Source organism: Trichosurus vulpecula, chromosome 7 (genome assembly GCF_011100635.1).
Source record: "Trichosurus vulpecula isolate mTriVul1 chromosome 7, mTriVul1.pri, whole genome shotgun sequence".
NCBI lineage: Eukaryota > Metazoa > Chordata > Mammalia > Diprotodontia > Phalangeridae > Trichosurus > Trichosurus vulpecula.
The window spans coordinates 241,650,305-241,672,937 of NC_050579.1; the positions used below are offsets into that span (position 1 = coordinate 241,650,305).

The 22,633-nt window shown below is 49.2% G+C and overlaps 1 protein-coding gene across 1 annotated transcript in view; it reads right to left on the reverse strand.

Annotated features, from left to right (window-relative positions):
• Positions 1–2,866: 2,866 nt before the first annotated feature.
• Positions 2,867–22,633, reverse strand: part of TTBK1 (tau tubulin kinase 1) — a 65,926-nt gene continuing 46,159 nt past the window's right edge. The window contains exons 14-15 of the mRNA XM_036769371.1: positions 5,167–6,776; positions 2,867–3,462 (exon numbers count right to left, since the gene is read on the reverse strand). Coding sequence (XP_036625266.1) covers positions 3,033–3,462; positions 5,167–6,776 — 2,040 coding nt within the window. The 3' untranslated portion in view covers positions 2,867–3,032. The remainder of the gene's footprint in view (positions 3,463–5,166; positions 6,777–22,633) is intronic.

The following is a 22,633-nucleotide window of genomic DNA, read 5'->3' on the forward strand; positions in this document are numbered from 1 at the left end:
CTCCCCCTGCCCTGAGATAGTCCATGCATGGGCTAGGACAGGTTGAGGTAGCCCCAGATGGGCCAGACCTGTCTCAGTGCTCTGGGGGAACAACTATCTTATCTGTTCCCTCTCCTGGAAGCAGGGCTGGGGGTTGGGGAGGATTCAGGATTAACACTCCTCATGGTGTCTGGGTGCCCCCCTGGCATTAAGGATTACTACCCCTGGAGAAGAAGGGGGAGGGAGCAGGAAGCCAGGAGTGAGAAGTGAGTGGGCAAGTGAGAAGATCTGATCAGGCCAGAGTCAGGCTGGCCTGGGGACTGACTGCTCAGGGAGGGAAACTCACAGAAGGCTCTTCAAAGGAGAGCTAGTCCTGGGGGGTTAAGGAAAGGAGGGCCAATATTAACCTTCTTCTTCCCCTGCCAACCTTCTTCCTTACATGACTTCTCTCTCCTATGGACAGCTTCCTCAGAGAAGTGGGGGAGAGTGCCTGGGAGGGTGTACCCTACTGTCCAGTGACTCCTGCCTCTACTACTGGGTTCAGAGACAGAGGAAACAGCACCAGGCCTGAAGGGTAGGGTGGCCCTCTTAGGAGAGGCCAGGCAAGGAGGGGCTGGGCAGGCCTGTTGGGTAGAGTATGCCCTCTCTGCAGACCTGTGGACAGGAGAGGAGAGGGGCATTAGTGAGCTACTTGGCATCCCCCAGAGTACTTAGAACAGTGTTAGGCACAAGGGAGGCACTTAGTAAGTATTTGTTGAATGACTAACCGAAATCTTCCCAGAGCCTGACTAGATTCCTCCCTCTCACCCCATCTTCAGAGCATCAATCAGTCCTGAAAAGTTAAAGGTGTGAGCATGATTTGGACAGCCGAGAGAGCCCTACTCACCTCCCTACCCCACCACGACTGTATCTCACAATACACACACATATATATGGGGGTGTGTATATAGTCACGTACATATGCATATATATGCATACATATACATACACATTGTCTATATCTGTGATTTCATTGCTACCAGAAACTCAAGGTCAGGAACTCCGGCTACTAACACACATCTGCAACTCTAGTCTTAGAAAGATTCCTGGAACACTGAAAGATGGACAAACTGACTTGCCCAGGGTCACCCAGCCAGATGTATCAGAGGATGGAGTTAACTCAGGTCTTCCTAGCTCTCTGCCTTGCACCTAGTAGGTACTTTAATAATTACATGTTATACTGTGTAGTCTTCAAATCTAAGACCAGTCAATATAGACAGTATAAGGAGCAACACTTCTCCCTCGCCACTGAAGGCAGACAGAGAGATAGCCTGAAACTGCAGACTGTTAGGCGCACCCTAAGTTTTTTTTAATGGCATTTTCTGCTTCATTTTTTTGTATTTTAAAATAAAGTTTAATTGTAAATTTTTAAAAATTAATTTAAGTTTTAGTGTCCAGGCATATCCTAATGTCATAAAACTTGGTATTTTCTGCCCTCCTTTTAAGTTTATATTTTAAAATAAGTTTAATTGTTAATTTTTTAGAAAATTAAATTAAGTTTTTAGTGTCTGGGCCCAACCTAATATAAAAAATGGATATTTTCTGCCTCATTTTTAGTTTATATTTTATATTTTAAAGTAAAGTTTAATTATTCTTTTTAAAAATTAAATTAGGTTTTAGGGTTTTTTTAAAGCTTATCTGACCAATAAAAATGCCTTTTATGATTGTATATTCAATAAATATTCACCTTAAAAAAATTTCCTGGGTGACATGTATCGTAATGAAATGTGCTGTGTACAGCCATGTCAGCAGCACTGTGTATGGGGTGAGGAAGGGATTAAAGTTAGACAACAGGGTGGGGGTAAGTTCTGAGCCCTGGACTAGGTGACCCCAGGAGGGGTTTGAATATTTTTTAAAGGCCCATGCCAGCCCACTATCTTGAAATACTTACCCACAAAGCCAGGTTACAATCTGGTGGGTTCTCCTGGGGTGTGGTTTGGCTTCTGTCTGTGGTACAGGTCCTAATGAGGCACCCTTATTCTTTGAGGGGCAAGGAGGGGGTAGGACTGTGCCCAGGGAGGATGAGGACATTATCCAGAGCGAATCACCCAGAGTGAATCAGGGTCACTTGATGCAGTGGTGGAGCAGTGGTTGGATTGACCCCTCTACCCCCGGACCCTGCTTTCTCTCCTTCCCTCTCTCTTCCCAACCCAAATCACTCTTAGACATGTAGGGGAGCCCACCGGTCTGGCTCCCTCATTTCTGGGGTAAAAAGGGTGTGCAGAATCTTAAGAGGCAGTGGGGCCTAGCCCCTGTGAAGAAAGGAATTCTCACTGCTGGGACTTGAAGCCTTCCAGGGAAGGAGGAGGGTAGGAGAGGGAAAGAGAGAAGGGGAGGTCATCCACAGAGCATGAACAGAGCCCCACCAGGGTCAAAGAGATGAAGAATAAAACTCTGGCTAGGTATGGATGAATGGGAGGCCTCAGGGATGTTGGAGTCTATGAAGAAAACTGGGGACCTGGAATTACAGTGTGGCTGACTCCTTTAGGGCCTCAAGGTCCTGGCCCAAACCTCCTGGGGGTGGTCCCAAGACCAGCGCAGCCAGCAGGCTTCTCTCCAGCCCCCAATAGCAACTAGGGCAGCAAAGAGGGGCCTGGGGTATCTGAGCAAGGACATTCATTCCTTAGGGAATAAGAAATTCAGCCCAGCCCAGCCTCAGGGTTTCCCCAGTGCAGAGAGGATCATAAGGAAGGTAGAAGGCAACCAGGGAAGGAGGAGGAATCTTCCCCTCTGAAGTGCCCCCTTTTGCCCAGGCAGCAAGGGCTCCTGGTGGCCTATTGAAGGGGAGGGGCTTACCTAAGAGGCGTCAACACAATGTATGTGTGTGTGCATGGATGCGTGCCTGCATGTGGGTGTTTGGGAGGGAATTGGTAGAGTTGGTGGGTTGCTCAAATATCTGGCATGTAAGGCTGTGCTGGGGGAGTTGCTCCAGTGTCACCGGCCAAGGTGGCGGGGGGGTGGGGAGTGAAGGTTGGGGGTGTACCCAGCCGGACTGGATTGAGAGCTAGGCATCATTATCTGGCCCCGGTTTTGCCCTCTGAGGCCCCTGAGGCCCCTGCTCTGCCTTTGGTTGCGGGGCTAAAAGTCTGGAGTTTCCCTCTTGGTCCTTTCTTGGGGCCCCCCGGTGAGGGGGGGCCTTCAGGCTGCCCAGGCCCCAGAGCCTGAGGCTGGGCCCTGGCCAGGGGGCCTCCCCGTGGTAGGGTGCCACCTGGCCTAGCCTGGTGGGAGGGAGAGGGACTCTCTCTCCGGGTTAGAGACTGGCTCCTTGGGGAAGCACTGAGATGTCTGGCGGAAGGGAGGACGGGGCCACGGGAGGGAGGGACATGGCTGGGGCGGCGGGGACTGGCACGGTTCGGGGCAGAGCCAGGGCTTGAGTGGGCAGGAGGTTGTTTGGCGCGGAGGTCAGCAGTGGCTGGAGGCCCAGGGGATCTCTGTAGCTGGAGCCTGTTAAGGGAGAGAGGGAAGAAGAGGAAAGAATGTAAGAAAGCATATTCAGAATTTGCCAGGAGCAGCAAGGAGGTAGAATTTCACATAGAAGCCTCAAACTTTTGCATTGGAAAGTACCTTAGACACCAGCTGGTCCAGGGGTGGGGAATCTGCAGCTTCGAGGCCACAGGTTCCCCAAGCCTAATCTAGTCTAACCCTTTCTTTTCTGAGAGTGAAATATTAGAGCTTCTACTTCTATGCTTTTTCTAGTACACTCCTGCTTCCTTGAAACCCAAGGATTCTAGTATTTGGACAATGGAAACATGAAAATTCTAATCTGAGTTCCTTCTTGCCTCTCTTCTCTGCTCTTCTCTTCTGGGCCATCTGGAATATGCTGCACTTAGAAGCTAATAATACAACCAGGTAAGGGCACTCACCATTAGAGGCACCTAATGGGGCATTATTTGGGAGGGCATCAGGGTAATGGAGGGAACAATATAATGGGATGTGTGCCCCAGGTAATTTGGCAGGAATCTGCTCTTTTTCCATTTGGGGAGAGCTCGGTAGTGGCCTAAAGTCACTGGACGCTTCCCCAAGGCCTGGTCTCCTGGGGGGGGGGGGCATTCTGTCAATGCGCCCTGAATCCTCATGGTGGATGGATGGATCCCTCCAAGGAGATGGATGGGCTCATCTCGGTTTACTTCAAGACTAGTCTCAGTACACGTTGTCTCTCCCATAGGACACAAGCTCCTGGAGGACAATGGTCTTTGTAGCCCCAGCCCCTTGGGATTTAGTAGGTGCCTAATAAATGCTGGTTGATTAATTTGGTTAGTGCTGGGTTTTTTAGGCGATGTTTTACTTTTTTTACTTCCTTGTCTTTCCCTTGATTGGAGGGAAGGTAGATATCTACCTCATGATTCCAGAGGAAATAATATGCGTCAAATGCCAAAGGCCTCCTCTCCTTCCCCCCATCTCCCCAATGTTTCCTGATCGTGACCTGGCATCCTAGGATAGACTAATGGGACAGTTTCAGAGCTCCCAGGTAGGTGAATCCCAAATTGGCTTGAGGGTGACAAGGAGTTTTGGGGCCAGAGAAACCATTCTTTTGGAGGGCCCACAAGGGACCAGGGTGCCCAGGCCTAGAGAGAGACTCATAGGTAAAGTTAGTTCTCAGGAAACTACAGCCACGTAGAACCACTTAGAAGTTGAATACTACCCAGTTGAACTTCTAATTATCTTACTTGGTAGTTTTATCTCTGAATTTGTGTATTGATTTTCTTCCTTGTAACTAAACCCTGGAAAATATACTCTTTGGTACGGAGTGTGTGGAGGCCAGGGGTTAGAAGGTAAAGAAGAAGTGGGTGCTGGATTCCAATATCTAATTATGAGTCAGTGGCAGAAGGAGGAGGAAGGGTGATTAAGGATTGAAGGCAGCAAATTTTTGTACTCTGAAGTCAGGCTCAGGGCCCAGGAAACTGCAGGGGCTCAGCGATCAGTGAAGATTTAGAATAAAGGTGAAAATACTGAAACAAATGGGAAAGGCTGCTTGGGCAGGTTCTGAAAGAGAGTTGGGCTCCTGGAAAGATTTAATGAGACCTAAAGATTAAGGTCAGATCCTTCACATAGCACCACACCTGTTGGTATTGCACCAGTGGGAGGGAGGGACGGGACATAGTCCTATTTACCTGCCTTTGAAATGTCTGTTATCTCAAAGTGTCTCACCTGCTGGTGATGGCTGTGTCTGGTGATGGGACCATGCTGCTGGGGGCACTGGGGTGTTGTGTCCTCTGGGGACTCCCCCCGCTTTTGAGCTGTACCGGGGTGGGTGTCCTCACACTGACTGGGCGAGGGATTCGGCTCCTTGTGCCCACAGCCCGTTCCACTTTCCTGGGGGCCGAGTCATCGGAGTCATGGGTATCCTCCTCAGATCCCGTGCCAGACAGCGTCTCCGAGGCCCGACGCCGTTCCTCACTGGATGAAGCTGAGGATGAGGCTCCAGAGGCAAGCCTCAACAGGAGGCGGCCCTGCCTCTTCTCCATCACCAGGCGGGCGAGGTCAGGCTGCCGTGTCCGCTTACACCACCGTTCTTTGGCCGAGACTGAGGCTGACAGCTCAGAACCTGTGTCCTCCTCAGAGAAAAGAATGGGGATACGGCTCCGAGGTCGGGAGCCAAGGAGGGTCACGGGGACTGTCTTCTCCGGGACCCCAGTCTCTGAAGATAGACCAGGCTCAGGTGGGATGGTGGGGGGCTGCCCATTGGTGGGGGCAAGAAGGCCATTGGGCAGAGTGCCCCCAGCCACTTCTGAGGGTGCATCCCCAGGTGGTACTGAGAGTGCACAACTCTCTGTCTCTGCTCCATCCAGCCCAGACAGAATACTGCCATTCTCTAAGGGAACAAGGGGCCTCTCCTCAACAACGCCCTTTTCCAGGATGGCCTCTGGGCCCAGCCCTCCATTGCCAAGGGTGACTTCCTCAGGCCGAAGGGGCTGCCCACCGGAAGACATAACATTGAGGTGGGTTTTCTCAGCAATGTGCACAAAGGTCCTCTCGACTTTGGTGAAGGGTGAGGAGGCAGCCGCCACAACTCCCCCTGGTCCTGCAGCTGGCCCCACCCCAGTACCAGCCCCAGGGGGCTTCTGTTCAGACTTGAGGACAGAGGACAGTGTCCCTGGCTCAGACACATCCAGTTGGCTCCCTGTGGGGTGGGGCCGCTCATTCTGTGGGGTCAGGGCAGCCAAGGTGCCTAAGTCAGGATCGGGAGCCAGGTCCGTGATGACAGGTGACTTCTTCATGTCACCTGGGGAGAAGAGCACCAGTGTCTTGGAGCCCTCCTCTGGCTCCAGGTCCCCATCAGCCATGGATGCCCTGCCCTTGGATTCCTTCTGGTCATCAGCGAGTAACGTGGATGGGGCTCCCTCTTGGCTTCTGTCTGTACTCTTCTCGCTCGCTTCACTGCTGGAGTCACTTCTCAGCCCCAGCACCTGCCCCAAGGCTGCTTCCTCTTCCTCCTCCTCTTCCTCCTCCTCTTCTTCCTCTTCCTCCTCTTCCTCTTCCTCCTCTTCCTCTTCTTCTTCCTCCTCCTCTTCTTCTTCCTCTTCCTCATTCTCCTCTTCCTGGCCCTTCCCGTTGACCTCTTGCTGGATGGGAGCTGGCACGGACTGACAAGGGACGCTGAGGACAACATGGGAGAAGTCCACCGTTCGGACCCTATGCAGGAGGCGGGCCCGCTCCCTGTAATCAGACAGGTCTTTCTTGAAGTCCTGGTAGGGCAGGCTCAGGGGCACAGCCCTAGGGAGGCCATTCACCTCAAGAGGTGATGACAGCGAGAACACCTGCAATCGGATTCAGGGAGCACCGGATGAGTTACGGGATTCCCCCATTCCTCCACCAACCCAGTCTCCCAGCAGTAGGCTCCCATGACCTGCCTCCACTTAACCCGAATGGCCAGTGGAGAAACAGAATCATCTGCGTCTCCTTTGGGCCACTTTGACACTGCCTCCCTCCCCCCGCACTCAGAGGGATCCCTCTAAACCATGTACATGGTGCTTAGGTGCCTAACCTGTAAAATGAAGATCATAATGGCACCTTCTTCCCAGGGCTGCGGTGAGGCTCAAACGGGACAATAAACGTAAAGTGCTTTGAAAACCTTTAAAGGCTACATCATGGTTAGCTTTTATCATTACCATGTGTCAGACACCAGCCTCCAGGAAGAAGACGGACAGATTGGCACACAGTAGGTGCTTAATTAGGGCCGCTAGGTGGTGAAGTAGATAGAACACCAGGCCTGGAGTCAGGAAGACTCATCTTCTGAGTTCATATCTGGCCTCAGACACTTACTGTGTGACCCTGCATAAGTCATTTAACCCTGTTTGCCTCGGTTTCCTCATCTGTAAAATGAGCTGGAGAAGGAAATAGCAAAACACTCCAGTATTTCTGCCAAGAAAACCCTGAATAAGGTCAGGAAGAGTTGGATAAGACTGAAATGACTGAATAACAAAAGGTGCTTAATAAATGCTTGCTGATTGATGAGACCAGTCTCTCTCACGTTCCCTCCTTCCCCCCCTTTCTCCCTCCTTTCCTTCTTCCTCTCTTTGCCTCCTAACTAGCATCCCTAATCCTGGAGCATCTGTCTAGGGTTCAAAGGGAGAATCTGGATACTAGAGTGAATGCTGATTTACTGGACGGCTGGTTCTGCCCAATAACTCAAGAGGGAAATTCATGGTGAGTGAGGGAGGAGGTGGAGACAGTTGGCCTGGACAAGGGAAGCCCCACAGAGTGACTTGATGGTAGCCCTCAGCCACCTGGAGATCTATCAGGTGTATGTGCATTCTTGTTGGCTCTAGAGGCCACTTTATCAGCAAAGGGGGAATGTTGCAGGGAAGAAGATTTTGGTTGGATATAGGGAAAGACTTCCTAATTAAAGCTATCCAAAAGTGAAATGGGTCACTTTGAAAGATGATGATAATAATGGGTTGTATTTATATAGCACTTTCCAATGCAATTTCTTCGCAGCCACCCTTGTGAGGTGGGGTAGGTAAGATGACTCCTATTTTGCAGTTGGAGAAACTGAGTCTCAATGAGGCTGAGTCACTTGCTGAAGGACGCATAGCTGGCGGAGCTGAAGGGGGATCTTAGAGATTGCTCCCCCCTGCCAATCGTCCAACCCCTTCAGTTAACGGATGAGGAAACTGAGTTCTGGAGAAGGGAAGTGACGGTCAGCAGTCTGGTCAGTCCTTGAACTCAGATCTTCCGACCCCAAGGCCAGTCCCCTCTCCACTATTTGATGCAGCCTCCCTCACGACTGCAGATCTTAAAGTGCAGACTGGATGACTAGGAGCCTTCAGAGCTGGCTCAGCTCCAGGAATCTTTTCCTGATGTTCCCCACCCCCACCCCAGCTGCCAGTGGCTTCCGACCCAAAATTACTTATTCTCTATCTTAGATGTACTTATTCAGCGTTTCCCAAAAGTCTTGGTGCAGTTTTAAGCCTTAATAGCTTGGTAGATACTAAAATCTTTAAAAATGCACCAAGGCTTTTGGAACGTCCCATATACGTACATGTTGTCTTCCCTTATAGGAAGAGAATTTCCCTAAGGGCAAGACTGGAGTCATTTCTGCCTTCTTATGCCTGGAGCCTGGCACATAGCAGGTGTTCAACAAATGTTTGTTAATAATTTGGTGATCAAAGATTTAGAGTTGAAAGGGACCTTCGAGGTCACAGAATAGACATAACTGGAAGGGACTTCAAAGGCCATTTAGGCCTTATTTTACAGGAGAGGAAACAGACCCAGACAAGTGAAGTGACTTATCCAAATTCACATAGGTAGTAAGCATCAGAGGCAGGATTTGAACTCATCTCCTCCAACTCTCCACTAGACTTTACTAGGTAGCATAGTGGATAGAGAGCCAAGCCTGGAGACAGAAAGATCAGAGTCCAAATCCAGCTTCTGACACTTATTAGTTATGTGACCCTGGGCAAGTCACTTAACTCTGTTTGCCTCAGTTTCCTCATCTGTAAAATGAGCTGGAGAAGGAAAAGGCAAACTACTCTAATACCTTTGCCAAGAAAACCCCAAATGGGGTCACAAAATGTTGGACAAGACTGGACAGAACAGGACAACAACATCTATTAGTATGATTAACCCTTGAATACCCAGCACTTCAAAGGTCTGGGACCACCTCAGGGAAGGAGGGCTGGTCGCTTCGTCCATGCAGCTCACAGCCCTTATCAGATGGCCTTCATGAGCTACTGTGGTAGAAGAAAAGTCACCAGCCAGTGACTTCTGAGGATGAGGCTCTCCAGGCTTAGCTAGGCACAGATGGGTCTCTGCTGCTGTACTTGCAAGCCTCTCCCGCTTGGCAAGCCCTCCCAGAGCACACTCAGTGTGCTGGCTTAGTCTTTGAAAACCCAGAGTCACCTCCCTGCCATGAGGAAGCTTTGAAGGAAGGCCTCAAATGAGTGATTTCATGATGTAGCAGATAGAATGCTGGCCTTGGAGCTAGGAAGACTTGATTTCAGATCCTGACTCCAGCACAATAGCTCTGTGACCCTGATCCAGCCACTCAACCTCTCTGTGCCTCCGTTTCCTCATCTGTGAAATGATGGAATTGGACTAGATGGCCTCTAAGGGCCCTTCCAGCTCTAAATCTATGATATTATGATCCTGTTGTTTCATATGCATAAAACTATTGAGGGGGAGGAGTACTTGAGTTAGTGTGCTATAGTCAAAAGGTCTAGTGGGCTTAGAGTCCAGAGATTTAGGTCTGAATGGGTGACCTTGGATAAGTCATTTTCCTTCTCTGGGACTCAGTTTCCTCTTCTGTCAAGCGGGGATAATAATACTTACATTATCTGTCTCACAGGGCTGTGGGCAAGTGCTTTGTAAACTCAAAAGGCTAGAAAGAGGTAAGCTGTTATTGTCAAAAGGGTCCTTGAGGATTCAGAACCCTCTAGGGCCACTGAGCCCCAGAAACCAAGGCTGAGAAATGTGCTCTCTCCAAACTCGAGGGAACTGGAGTCCTGGAGACAGGGAGATGAGTTCAAATCTGGCCTCAATCTAGCTGTGGGGCCTTGGGCAGATCCATTAAGCTCTGTCTGACTCAATTTCTCAACTGTAAAGTGGGTTAATCAAGGCACATATCTCAAAGGACAAAAGGAGATAAGGATAAATTAGATGACCTCTACCTGAGAGAAAGGGGAGTCCCCTCCCCAAATCATAACCTTTGCTCTTAACTGCCAATACCAACAGTAGAGAAATCGACTGAGCCCCTGTTCCTGAGAGCTTGGCACCAGAAAACACAAGAAAGAGGATTTGCATTGGGATAGAGGTCCCAGACTGGGGAGGTATAGGTACTGATTCCGAGAATCTTAGCTAAGGGGACCAAGAGACTCAAAGAATCCTAAAATATTGGAGTTGCAAGAGACCTAAAAGGTCATCCAAACCACAGGTGTCACACTTCCTGCTAGTCTTCTGCAAGTAGCCAAGAAAACTCCTAAGTGGGTTGATTAAAATGGAATTGGGAAATGTTTGACAAAATAAACAAAAGTACGACATAAATGATATTAGTTTGTAGTTTTCTAAGTCAACATGCTGCCCAGGGACCCCTTCTAGACACCACTGATCTAGACTAACCCCTTTATTATTTCACACTTCAGGAAATTGAGGCACAGAGAGTATAAATGACTTGTCCAGGGTCATATAGTGAGTTAGTGGCAGAGAGAGGACTAGAACCCAGGTCTCAGACACAGGTTCTGGTCCCTCTTCTCCTAGTTTCTGGTCCTTTGGTCCTTGCTTTTGCAGCATTCCAGTACCTCAGTAATCTGGTTGCCTTTCTTCTCCCTAGGTTTCTGTGACACTACTCTCTCCTGGTTCTCCTCCTACCTATCTGACTACTCTTTCTCCGTCTCCTTTGCTGGATCTCCAAGCAAGTCACATGCCTGGAATTCTCTCCCTCCTCATCTCTTCCTCCTGGCTTCCCTGGCTTCCTAGCTAAAATCCCACCTCCTCCAATAAGTCTTTCCAAATCCTCTTTAATTTTGTACCTTCCTTCTGTTAAGTACCTCTAGTTTATCTTGAATCTAGCTTGTTTGTACATAGTTGACTGCATGCTGTCTCCTCCATTAGACTGAGTTTCTTGAAAATAGGGACTGTCTTTTGCTTTTCTTTGCATTCCTAGCAATTAGTACAGGGCCTGGCACACGGTAGGCACTTAACAAATGTTGACTGACTAACTTGATCTCTGGACTGACATGGACTCTAGTACCTCCTCATCTGCCACTACTCCCTCCCCTGTTTCCTGGACACCTTCTCCTGGATGGTTTGATCAGGGAAAATTAGACCTAAGCTCCAGGCATGCCCATCACCCTAGAAGGAATGCCTTCTGCCCCTCAGTTACCAGCCACCAAATCCCTTTCCCTTTCTTCATCTCTTTGCCCAAGGCTACTCTCTCCTCTACTGCTTTGGTATAACCAACACACTCCACCAATGGGCTACTCATTGCTTAAGGTTAAGGGTCCATCGAGTCTCCCTCACAGGAAGTACTCCTGATCATGATGCTCCACCTCCTCCTAGAATCCTGGTCATAATCCCCTTCTCTTTCATTCACAGAGGCCTTTCCTTCCTACCACAAGGAAGGTTTGGAGAGGATTCTCCATTTTACTGGTAGAGAAACTGAGGTCCAGTAAAAAGGCAAATGACAACGTCATGGAGTCAGAACCTGGGTCTCCTGCCTCCTAGCCCAGCACTCTTCCTTTGAAAAAATTTGATCGATGCTATTTAAAAAAAAATCACTTTCACTTCCTAATGAATGCTCCCCCCTCCCCCACAGAATCCTCTATTATAATAAATAAGCACAGTTAGGCAAAACAATTCAACATGCTAGCCATATCTGAAAATGTATGACTTCCCTTTGGAGAGTCAGTCCTCCAAAGCTGCTACTGATCACAGCATTGGCCAGTCTCAGAGAGAGCTCTTTTCATGACTCCCAATGCCTTCCTTATTAGTGTAATGTCCACTCCTCCCTATCAGTGGTACCCTCTTCAGAGGCAGATTTGCCCCAGAGGAAAGAGGACCTCCATCTGAGAGAGAGGTAATTTGGGGAAATCCTGCCTTTCCTTCCCTGTTGGCAGTGGCTTGGACCCCTGGACATTCTGCTCTGTGGTCTGGCTTCTTGAGAATACTTGGGGTGACTCTAGGGGGCTATCAAATGTGTCCCAGGGATTGTGGCCTCCATGCACTCACTTAGCTCACACTGAGACTCCTCAGAGAGGGACACTCTCTCCTAGCTAGGTTTTTGTGACACTGGTCTTTCCTGGTTTCCCTCCTATCTATCTGATCACTACTTCTAAGTCTCCTTTGCTGGTGCTTCATCCAGGTCACATCTACTAACTATGAATATCCCCCAGGGGCCTATCTTGGGCCCTCTTCTCCCTCCATACTATCTCTCTTGGTGATCTCATCAGCTCCCAAGGATTCAATTATCTTTCAGCAGATGATTGCCAGATCTATACATCTACTCTTAATTTCTCTTCTGAGCTCTGATCTTGCATCCCCAACTGCCTTTGGGACATGTTGAGCTGGATAGCCTATAGACATCTCAAACCCAGCATGTCTAAAACAGAAATCATTATCTTATTCCCTGCCCCACCCCCCCAAAAAAATACCCAAACCCTTCCCCAATTCCCAAGTATTCTGTTTCTATTGAGAAGACGACTCTCCACTCACACAGTTGCAAGCTTGGTATAGGCCCTCATTACCTCAAGCCTGGGTTATTTCAAAAGCTTTCTATTTGGTCTCCCTGCCTTAAGTATATCCCTGCTCCGATCTACTTCCACTTACCTGCCAAAGTGATTTTCCTAAAGTTCATATGAACCACCACTTTCTCCCAACCCCACTCCCCCCTCAATAAACTCTAATGGCTCCCTATTACCTCCAGGATCAAATATAAAATCGTTTTGGGCATTTAAAGCCTTTTATAACCAGGCCCCTTTTAACCTTTTTAGCCTTCTTATACTTTGCTTTCCACCACATCCTCTAAAATCCAGCGACCCCCTTGCAGATCCCCTGTGCCAAGAATTCTCTTCCTCCTCACCTCTACCTCTTGGCTTTCCCATCTTCCTTCAAGGCTCAGCTCAAATCTCACCTTCTGCAAGAAGGTTTTCCCAGACCCCTCCAGGTTAGCAGCTTCCCTCTGAGATTACTTCCATTTTATACTATATATATTTTGTATGCACATAGCTTTTTGAAAGTTGTTTTCCTGGTTTTTGCCTTTTTTTTTTGCCTTTCTTTGTATCTTTTGTGCTTAGTACATAGTAGGTAATTAATAAATATTTGCTGGTTGAATCACCAATACTTATCTAACTTTACATCAGCCCTCAGGTCCAGTAGAAAGCTTTACAAATAACAGGCATTAGAAAAATATTTGTTTAATGAATGAATGGAGAAGGAGAAGGAACCAGTGACCATTGATTTCTCTGACCTTTGGAGTTGTATTTCCCAAACTGATTTGGCCACAGATCACTTTGGGGTCTGAAATATATTGATGGAACCTACACATGATGGCCCAATGCCTTGATGTTATGAAACCTTCGGGATAGAGGTTGGGAAATTTTGGAAAAATAGGGGAAATTAAGGTCTCTTTTGTGTGTATAAGCATTTTGAAGAAGGCCAGCGGGGTAAACAAATTGTGGGATGTGAATGTAATGGAATATTCTTACACTATATGAAATATCAACTAAGAATTCAGAGAAACTTGAGAAGAACTGTATGAACTGATGTATTGTGAAGTAAACAAAGCCAGGAAAGCAACATAACCATGCCCACAATAACATAAGGAAAGCAACACTGAAAGACATCAGATGGCCCTCTGGGTAGGAGAAGGTGGAAATGTAGGGAGGGGTAAAATTGGTAAAAGAAAATCCCAGGTGAGGAAACTTTCCCTCCTAATTCAGGTCAGCACCTTTTCTTTCATTTGGGGTCAAACTCAAATAGAAACAGGGCCACTAAACCTACATAAGTATCCCTGTAGGCTACATATTGATTTAGAAAACTACAGATTAACATTGTCTATGTCCTATTGTATTTTTATTTAATTTGTTAAATATTGCTTAATTACATTTTAATCTGGTTGCAGCAGCAAAGGCCAGTGGGCTGAGTGTTTTGTACTTCTGGATGAGAGTGCCTAGAGGTTAAGGGACTTGCCCACCATCACTCAACTAGTATATGTCAGAGATGGAACTGGAACCTAGGTCTAAAAGGAAAATGTCATAAGTCTGATCATTTCAGTGACTAGTTATGATTTTAGAGAACTGACAGTAATGATTCTTCCCTCTCTTGGCAAAGTGGTTGTATAGAATGAGGCACACTTTGTCAGAAATATCCAATGTGTTAATTTGTTTTATTTAGCCATGTTCTTTGTTGAAAGGGAGGGTTCTTTTAGGAGAGGGGTGAATCATTGGGAAACAACAGTGATATAAAAAAGGGACATCGATAAATGTTTATTTTAAAAAGACAGAGAGGTAATGTGGCCTAATGGAAAGAGGACCACCTTGGAGTGAAGAAGAGCTGAGTTCAAGTTCTATGCCTCTGACACGGGAACTGGCACAGTACTTGAATGTTTAATAAATGCTTGTTGGTTGGTGAACACATACTAGACTGTGACTGTGGTCAAGGAAATGGCCCAGGCAATTCTCTAAGACAGAAAAGTTGCCAATCTGAATTTCCTTACACAGATGAAATCATATGGCTGTGGAGGGGGGCAGGAATATTTCAAGATACCAATTTCACATTTAATAATCAAAAGGAGTAAAACACTGTTAGCATTGAAAATGTCATACTGAGCTCCTTGTCACATGGTAGAATGCCAGAATTCTGTTAAGTATGGTTTGGGAAATAGGGTGTTAGAGAGATTCCTGAGGGATCAGAGAATTGGGGGGTCTTTACTAACCTTGGGCCACCCACTCAGTTAGGAGAAACTTTACAATGAGATTGGCTCTGGAGCTTGACTAGATGAACTGTAAGGGTCCATACAACTCTTAATTCTATGACTTTATATCCGTCAGTGTGGAGTGGTCACAGTTCAGTGTGTCCCCCTCCTTTGACCCTGGTAATAAGTAGACAAACCCCTATAGCACTTACGGCGGAAGGGAGCAATTTTATGGTTAGAAGGAAGCACCCTTGGGGGTCTGGCCTCGGCTGGCTGGAAAGAGCCGATAGGGACCACAGAGCAGATCAGGCAAGGCAGTGGAGGCAGAACAGGGGAAGTGATATCCATAAAACTAGAACTGGAAACAACCTCAGAGGCCATCTAGTAGAACCTTATCGTTTTACAGATGCGGAAACTGAGGCCCAGAGAAGTTAAGTGACCCGCCCAAGGTCACATGGGAAGTACTCATCAAAGACTGGATTTGAACCCAGGTCCTCTGACTCAAGAATCTTTCCATTGTAGATTATTGACCTTTTGCTAACTCCTTCCCTTAGAGAGGAATAAGTGAACTAGACTGGCAGATTCTAGCTCAGCATTTTCCTGAGGGGAAAATATCTTCCCATAAACCATGGGCTATCCCAAGGCTGGCATGGATCCTCCTCAGTTTCTCACTCAGGTGTAGTATGTCTCCCTTTGTGTTCCCCCAAATCCTACAGTGATCTAGGAGGTTATCTGACCTCCAAAGGAGCCATGGGAATCAAAGGCCTGATTCCCCACCCCTTTTGTTACAACTTTGACAAAAAGGAAGAAAACAAGTATTTACTAAGTGCCCGCTATGTGCCCAGCACTGTGCTAAGCCCTTTAAAACACTATCTCCCTTGATTTTCACAATAACCCCAGGAGACAGGTACTATTTCCATTTTACAGATAAGGAAACAGGGCGAGAGAGGTTATGTAATTTGCCCAGGGCTGCATAGCCAGTAAGTGTTTGAGGTCAGATTTGAACTCGGATCCTCTAAACTTCATAATGAATGGACACAAGGCTATAAGCATGGGTACTAAACTGAGAAAGGCACCTGATTTTTCTTCCTTGTGCTTACTATAGAGCCGAGATGTCAAAAATCCCTTCAATAGCTTTTATGTGATGGGGTCAGGGCACTGATCTCTAATTAGGGCTATAGGCTGAATGAACACCAGAGGGTGCTAGGATTTTGAGTTGGAATGGACTTCAGAAGTAACTTAATCTAACTCCTTCGTTTTATGGAGAAGGAAACTGAGGCCCAGATGTGAATGACTTGCCCAAGGTCACACAGAATTCTGACACCAGGTTCCTATTAATCCAAGCCCAGCACTTTTCTCAGCTCCATGTTAAACTGGGCCATGCAAAGTGGGAATGGGGAGCCGAAGGAGGCTGTGCCTCGGGGAAGCCCACAATCCAGCTCCTCCCCCCTCTCCACTGCAGAACGTCAGTCCAAGGAGCCTCTTCTATATTCCTCTACAGCATCTCTCAGACTACACTCCAATGCAGAGAGATACCTCAGGGTGTCTCAGGGGGTGTGTGTTGTTGGGGGCATAGGGAGAGTCTGCCCTCATTTTTTGTACTTAATTGAACGTACGCATGGTTCTGTCTCTCGCTTCTCTTTCTGTTTCGTCATCTGTCTTTTTCTCCCAAGCTATTTTCCTAGGTTTTTGTCCTCTCCCTTTCTCTGTGCCTCTGGCCTCCACATATGATAACTCTCCAGCGGCCACACTCCTCTCCAACTGATAACAGAGTCCTTTGGGGGCAGGAGGAGGGGCGGCGCATTTCAGCACCTCATGTCCTTCCCATCCCTAGGACAACCTAGGAGCACACAATTAGAGTGTATTCGCTAGTTATTTCTATCTGGAACCAGAGAGGGGGCAGCCCAGATCTAAGACTCAGGACTGACTTCACACCCTGGGGTCCCATCTCCCCCGGCAAGGCCAGAGAACCTACAATAGGGATAAAATAAATCACAGCCTGAAAGTCCTAGGGGTTGGGGGTGGGCTAGGAAATTCATTCCCATTTGCCCTCTCTGGGGAAGGATTGGGCCTGGAGAAGAAGTTTTCTTCTCCTCATTTTTGTTTGTTTGGTTTTTTACTCCTTACCCTAAAGGAGAATAATAGTCTAGGAGAGAGTCCAGGCTGCCCTGGGGGCTGGGCACTGCGGCAGTCAGCTCCGCAGAGCTGATTTCTCTCTCCCTCCCTCTTCCTCCTTCCCCAAGCTATTTCTCCCGCCCCACCCCCACAGCCCAGTAACTCACTCATGGCTACCCCAACTACTTCCCTGTGGACCCTGTTCTGCTCTGTCTGTTCCTCTCTGCCCTATTTCGGTTTCTCCCTTTCTCTCTCCCCTTCTCTGATTCTTATCTCCTCTATCCTTTTCCATTCACTCTCAGCCCTCCATCTCTCCTTTCCGAGTTTTTCTCACTCGCCCATGCTGTGTCACTTCTTTCCCATCCGACTCCTTCCTTCCTTTCTCTCCCTTTCTTTCTCCTTCCCTTTCTCTGCCTCCCTACTCGCTACCCCCTAGATTTCTCCCTCTCCACTCCTAGATGTACTAGTCTCTGCAATACTAGCAACTCACTCACAAGGTCAGAGCCCCTCTGGAGAGTCAGAGACTTGACCGTCCTCAGCTTCCTATCAGCACTTGCTGGGAGAAACAAGCGAGCAGAACAGGAATGCGGGCTACTGCCATCAGCTGCCACCCTGGAGACAAAGAGGGGGAAAGGGGCACTGCGCCAGCCCTAGCCTGCTGGGCCCAAGGCCTCTTCTCCCTAAGCCCCTCCTCTGTTCTCACAAAAGGAAACCAGGACTGAACCTAGTGCCACCAAGTCCCCTGACCAGCAAATCTCTCTCTAACTCCTGAAAATAGGCCTAGGAATAGACCCTAAATTCATAAGAGTTCTAGCGTGATCCGATTCTTTGTATGCACCTATAGGTCAGAGGCGTACGCTCCCGTCCCTCACAGGGCAGTGCTGGGCACACAGTGTAAATAGATGGCTAATTCAATGGAACCTAACGAGAAGGAATGCCTGTCGTTGCACACCAAGTGGCAAGTTAAGATCCTAACATCGCTTAACAAGGATCTAAACATCCCTAGTCTAGGGATCGATGCAGGGCGAGGAGGGTCCTCCCTCCCCCACACGCCACAGAAGACTCAGCCCCAAGCTCGCCAGGAAGGGGGAGCGGCAATATGCCCAGAAAAGCCTTCCTCTTCCACCCCCTTCTCACATACACCGCCATCTCCCCATCCTTCAGCTGAGTTAATATCCTGAGCCCAATCCTTGGGACCCGGGGCCCTGAGGCGACAGATAAGACGTGGGGGAGACCGCCAGAACAAGAACAGGGCCAGGGCAGGAGGGAGCGAAAGAAAGCAGGCAGGACGCGGGCGGATTCCTGGAAGGAGTCTTTAATAAGGATTTGGTAGTATACAAGCTCTCCGGATTGTCTGGATTAACATACAGGGACTTAAAAAAGGCACAAAATCCTTTGCACAGCGGCTGGGGGCCCTTAGGGCGCTCCCTCCCTCTCCCTCGGTACCCCCGCGCGCGTGTGCGTGTCGGTGCGTGTCCGTGTCCGCCCCCCACCCCCATGACCTTGCGCGTGTGCGTTTGTGTAGTTGGTGTGTCGTCTTCAAGTGTCGGATTTGTACAGTACTCGCAGTCCTAGGCAGCCCAGCGAGGCGAGCGGAGGGGAAGGCGAGGGGGAGAGGAGGGAGGGAGCGCGCTCAGTGCATGCTTTTATTATACAGAGGCCAGAGCCCGGAGCCGCTCTCTATACCGCTATGTACACCAGGGAAGGGCAGGGGCCCGAAGAAGGAAGGAAAGAAAGAAACAGAAAGAAAGAAAGAAAGAAAAGAAGCTTCCAATTGGTTCTTTTCTTGTTTCTTGCATGCTTAGTCTGCCCCGGGGGAATAGTGCAAGCGTATAATACAGTATTATTGCATTAAAAAAGGGGGCTGCAGGGGGGAGGAGGCTCAGGGATAAACCAGCTGTGGCTCAGGACCTCTTGGGAGATTCATGTCTCCAGCACCCCCCACCTCCATTCCCCCTCCTGGCCAAGAAGGGGCCTCCCGGCCAGCAGGTGTCTGCTGAGTGGGGGAGGGGGGGAAGGGAGAGGAAGAAGGGTGCTTATGGCCTCAGAGAAAATTGGGCTGAGCCCCCGAGGCTGAGCTGCCCAATCAACACCCTCTCCCAAATGGTCGATGGGAATGAGGATGGGGATGAAGGGACGTGGGGCAGCCCCTCTTCTTGCTCAATACTGTCAGATCGAAGGAGCCCCGAGCCCTGTCTCTCTCCCCCCTCCTCCAACCCCTCAAAGTGGGGAGGGAGGCAGGAGGTCAGTGGTGGAACAAGTGCAAAGGAAGCAGATGTTGGTCCCTGAGTTTATTTTATGGGGAGGAGTAGACAGTTAGGGGAACCCCCCAGTGGCCTCCATTGTGGGGGGAGGAGTAGGAGAGGGGATGGGGATTCCGGAACGGTGGGCATGGCCAGTGGGGGCCAGGACTGCTCGGAGAGACCCGGGCTCTGAGCTTCGTTCTCCCTCACTCTAGGCTCTTTGGCATCCAAACTGCAAGGCCAAATGGGGGGGGGGGGGAAGGGGGGTGGAAAGAGGTAAGGGAGTGACCCAGCTCTTCTGGATGGTGAGGTAAGAAAGGATCGGTGATGGAAGATGAGGGAGAGAAACTCACTGAGCCAGGAAAACACACTCCCCCTTTCCAAAAGCTCTTTCCCCAAGCTCAACTCCCTCTCCCCACCATGGAAGCACATAAGTAAAGGGGGGGGGCGGGGGGGGGATGGACTTCTTCCTCAACCCGAGAGCTGGAGGCCAAAAGAAACAAATTGGAGAGGGATGGAGAGGGGGGGAGGGGGGAGTGAGAATATAGACGAGGACGGAAGCAAAAAAAAAAGAAACCAACATATATACAAATAGCAGCAGACAATTGGGGAGAAGGCGCAGCCAGATCCCCAACTCCTCTGGGAGGAGCCAATGAAAAAGGACCCCCACGGCCAGCTTGGGGGCTGAGGTCACCCCAAGGCGGAAGCTCTGGAAATCTGTGTGTGGGAAGTGGGGTGCTAGGCCTGGGACTGGAGAAAACGGAGGGGGAGGGGAGGCAAGCTGTAGCCCTGCTTCACAGGCATGCCAACCCGTGCAGGGAGAAAGCCGCCCCTTCCCCTAACCCATCCCAATCCCCGGGCCCTGGCGCCACGCTCTCCTCCCACGCCAGCGTCCCTAGCCTCGGTCACGCGGCTTAGTTTAGCAGCTTGTTAAAAGGACACAAGATACATTCGTGATGCGATCGATCGCCTCAGCGGGGGTGGGGGCAGAGTACAATGTTACTACAGTGAATGAACTTTTGGGAAAACAGCCCAGAAGCGCCACCGCCTCTGTGCTGTCTGGGCTGGGGAGGGCGGAGAAAATCTCTAGCTTGGCGTCGCGGGGTAGGGGGTTTGAGATGCCAGGAAATGGGGGGCAGGGCGGAGCTTTGGGGCCCAAGCAGAATTACAAGTCGCTCAGAACATAAAACTCGAGTGGGGGCTTTCGGAAGAGAGCAAAACCGACTTCCCCATCCCCATCCTCACTCCCTCCTGTCCAGTCGTGCCTAAGCATCTGCAGGCCCCATGGAAAGAGTGAAGTTTGGGGGACCGTCTTGAATGAGAGCAGCGGAGCAGAGCCTCCTTGGAATCTCCACGCACACACACAGCTGACGGTGCCAGACAAGGGTATGAGACTCGAAGTTTCCCCCCAACAGAAGGGCACCCGAAGTCCCCAAACCCTAGTCTCCAAACCACATCCCTCCTAGGTAATAGCCCTTTAGTCTTCTGATGCCCATCGAAGCTTGCTCAGGACTACCAGAAGTCAGTAAGCCTAAGGGACTCCATGCCTTGGACTGACCTTTGGCTACCCTGAATCCCAGAGTGTGACTCGGTGCCTGGCATTGTGCTGGTACCAACCCTCCTCCTTTCTTCACTCCCCTCCCCAACCCTCAGGCTGGTTGAAAGCCTGAAGGAGATTGGATCTTCTATCATTAGGTGGCCTGGGTATTAGGGGGCCAGTGAGCCTGTCAAACCCATCCAGGAAGGTCAAGTTAAACCATTCCATTGCCCACCCCCAGGGTGGCAGGAGCTGATGAGGTGGGGTGACAGGCTGGGAGAGGAATTTAAAAAAAAAAAGAGGAAATGGAGACAGTCACACTTAACTGAATCTGCCCCATGGCTTGGGTGCAAAGGGAAAGGTCTGGTGGTTAGTTAATTAGTGTGGGTGCCCGTCAGAACTATGGAGAAAAGTCCTGTGAAGGGGGCCAGACCCCTTGGGGTGAGGGATTAGTAAAAAAGTGATGAAACATTGGCCATTACTTTGAAGGAAATAAAGCCCTCAGGCCTGTTCTCTGGCTTAGGAAGCAGGGCTTTTCCGGAAGAAATTTGTTCTTTCCCTTTAATGAAAGCTGATCCTAAACACTCCTTAGACCTCTGTGGCCACTCTACAATGCCAGCACTTCTAGCACACTGGGGCCTCTCACCAGCAAAAGGGTCACTGGCCCAGGTCCTATCTCTTAGGTTGGACTGAATCCTGTCAAATGTGGGAAGAAAATAGGTCTCCCCCCTCCGCCCCTCCCCCACTCATCCCGGTCAAGAACCATACAGGGGACACAGCAAGAGAAGGAGACAGTCCTGGAAGCTGGGCAGGATACTGGCAAACTGAAGAGAGATGAACTCCCCACCTCCCATCCAGATCAGCATTAACCCCCTCCTCAAAGTCATTTCCTTTGGTCATCTCCAAGGTCAATACAATTGATAGATCTCACTATGGCCACCCCAGCATCCAAGGACACACACATCAGACTGGGTACCAGGTACTAGCCCTGTTTGGAGGCAATGAGCCAGGTCAACACAAATCCTCCCAGGCCCAAATTAAAGCCACTGGGATAGGTAGCCCCAGTGACCCAGCCTGGGATAGGACAGGCAAAGTAAGGAACAGAGGGAGATCAGGAGCCCTTATGCAGCTGCATGTAGAAATCCCCTTAAGCAGGGTCAAAGGTTAATTAAATTAAAAGGTTAATGTGCACTAGGAATAGTCCAGGAGTTCCAACTTCCACTCATTCATTAGATCAGAGTTAAGTGTCCATTTGTCCATGCCTTCCCCTCATTTGGACTGGATAAGTGGACCTGGTACTTAAAGGCTTTTGGAGTCCAGGGAAGATTGGAGATAAGGGTTTAAGGGTTAGTAACCATCCTGCCCATCTAATTCCTGCCCTGGGACAAAGAGCTGTTAAGACCTTTCTAAAACACCAGGAAGACCACATGGTATCTGTTAAAACTCACATGGAGTCACAGAACACACTCACATAAACCCTTAAGCATGCACCTACTCACACAATACATGCCTTCATACACAGACAGGCATATGGCATTGTAGCTTGGAATGGTAGAAGGCCCGAGACTTGGAGTCTGAAGACCTGCATTCAAATCTTAATTCTGTCATTAACTATTTGTGTGTCTTTGGGCAAGTCACTTAACCTCTTCCAGACTTTTCTTCTCTATATCAAATAAGAGAGTTGACATAGATGACATCTAAAATCTTCCTTCCACCTCTAAGATCCTATGATCCACATTTTTTATGTGGCCAAAAAGCTTGAACTTCTCTTTAGATGTCCACCTGGTTTGAGTGGGTCAGGGAGAAGACAACTCCTTTTCAGAGCCCTGAAGGCTGGGGCCCTCTGCTCTGCAAAAAGCCTGAGGCCCACAC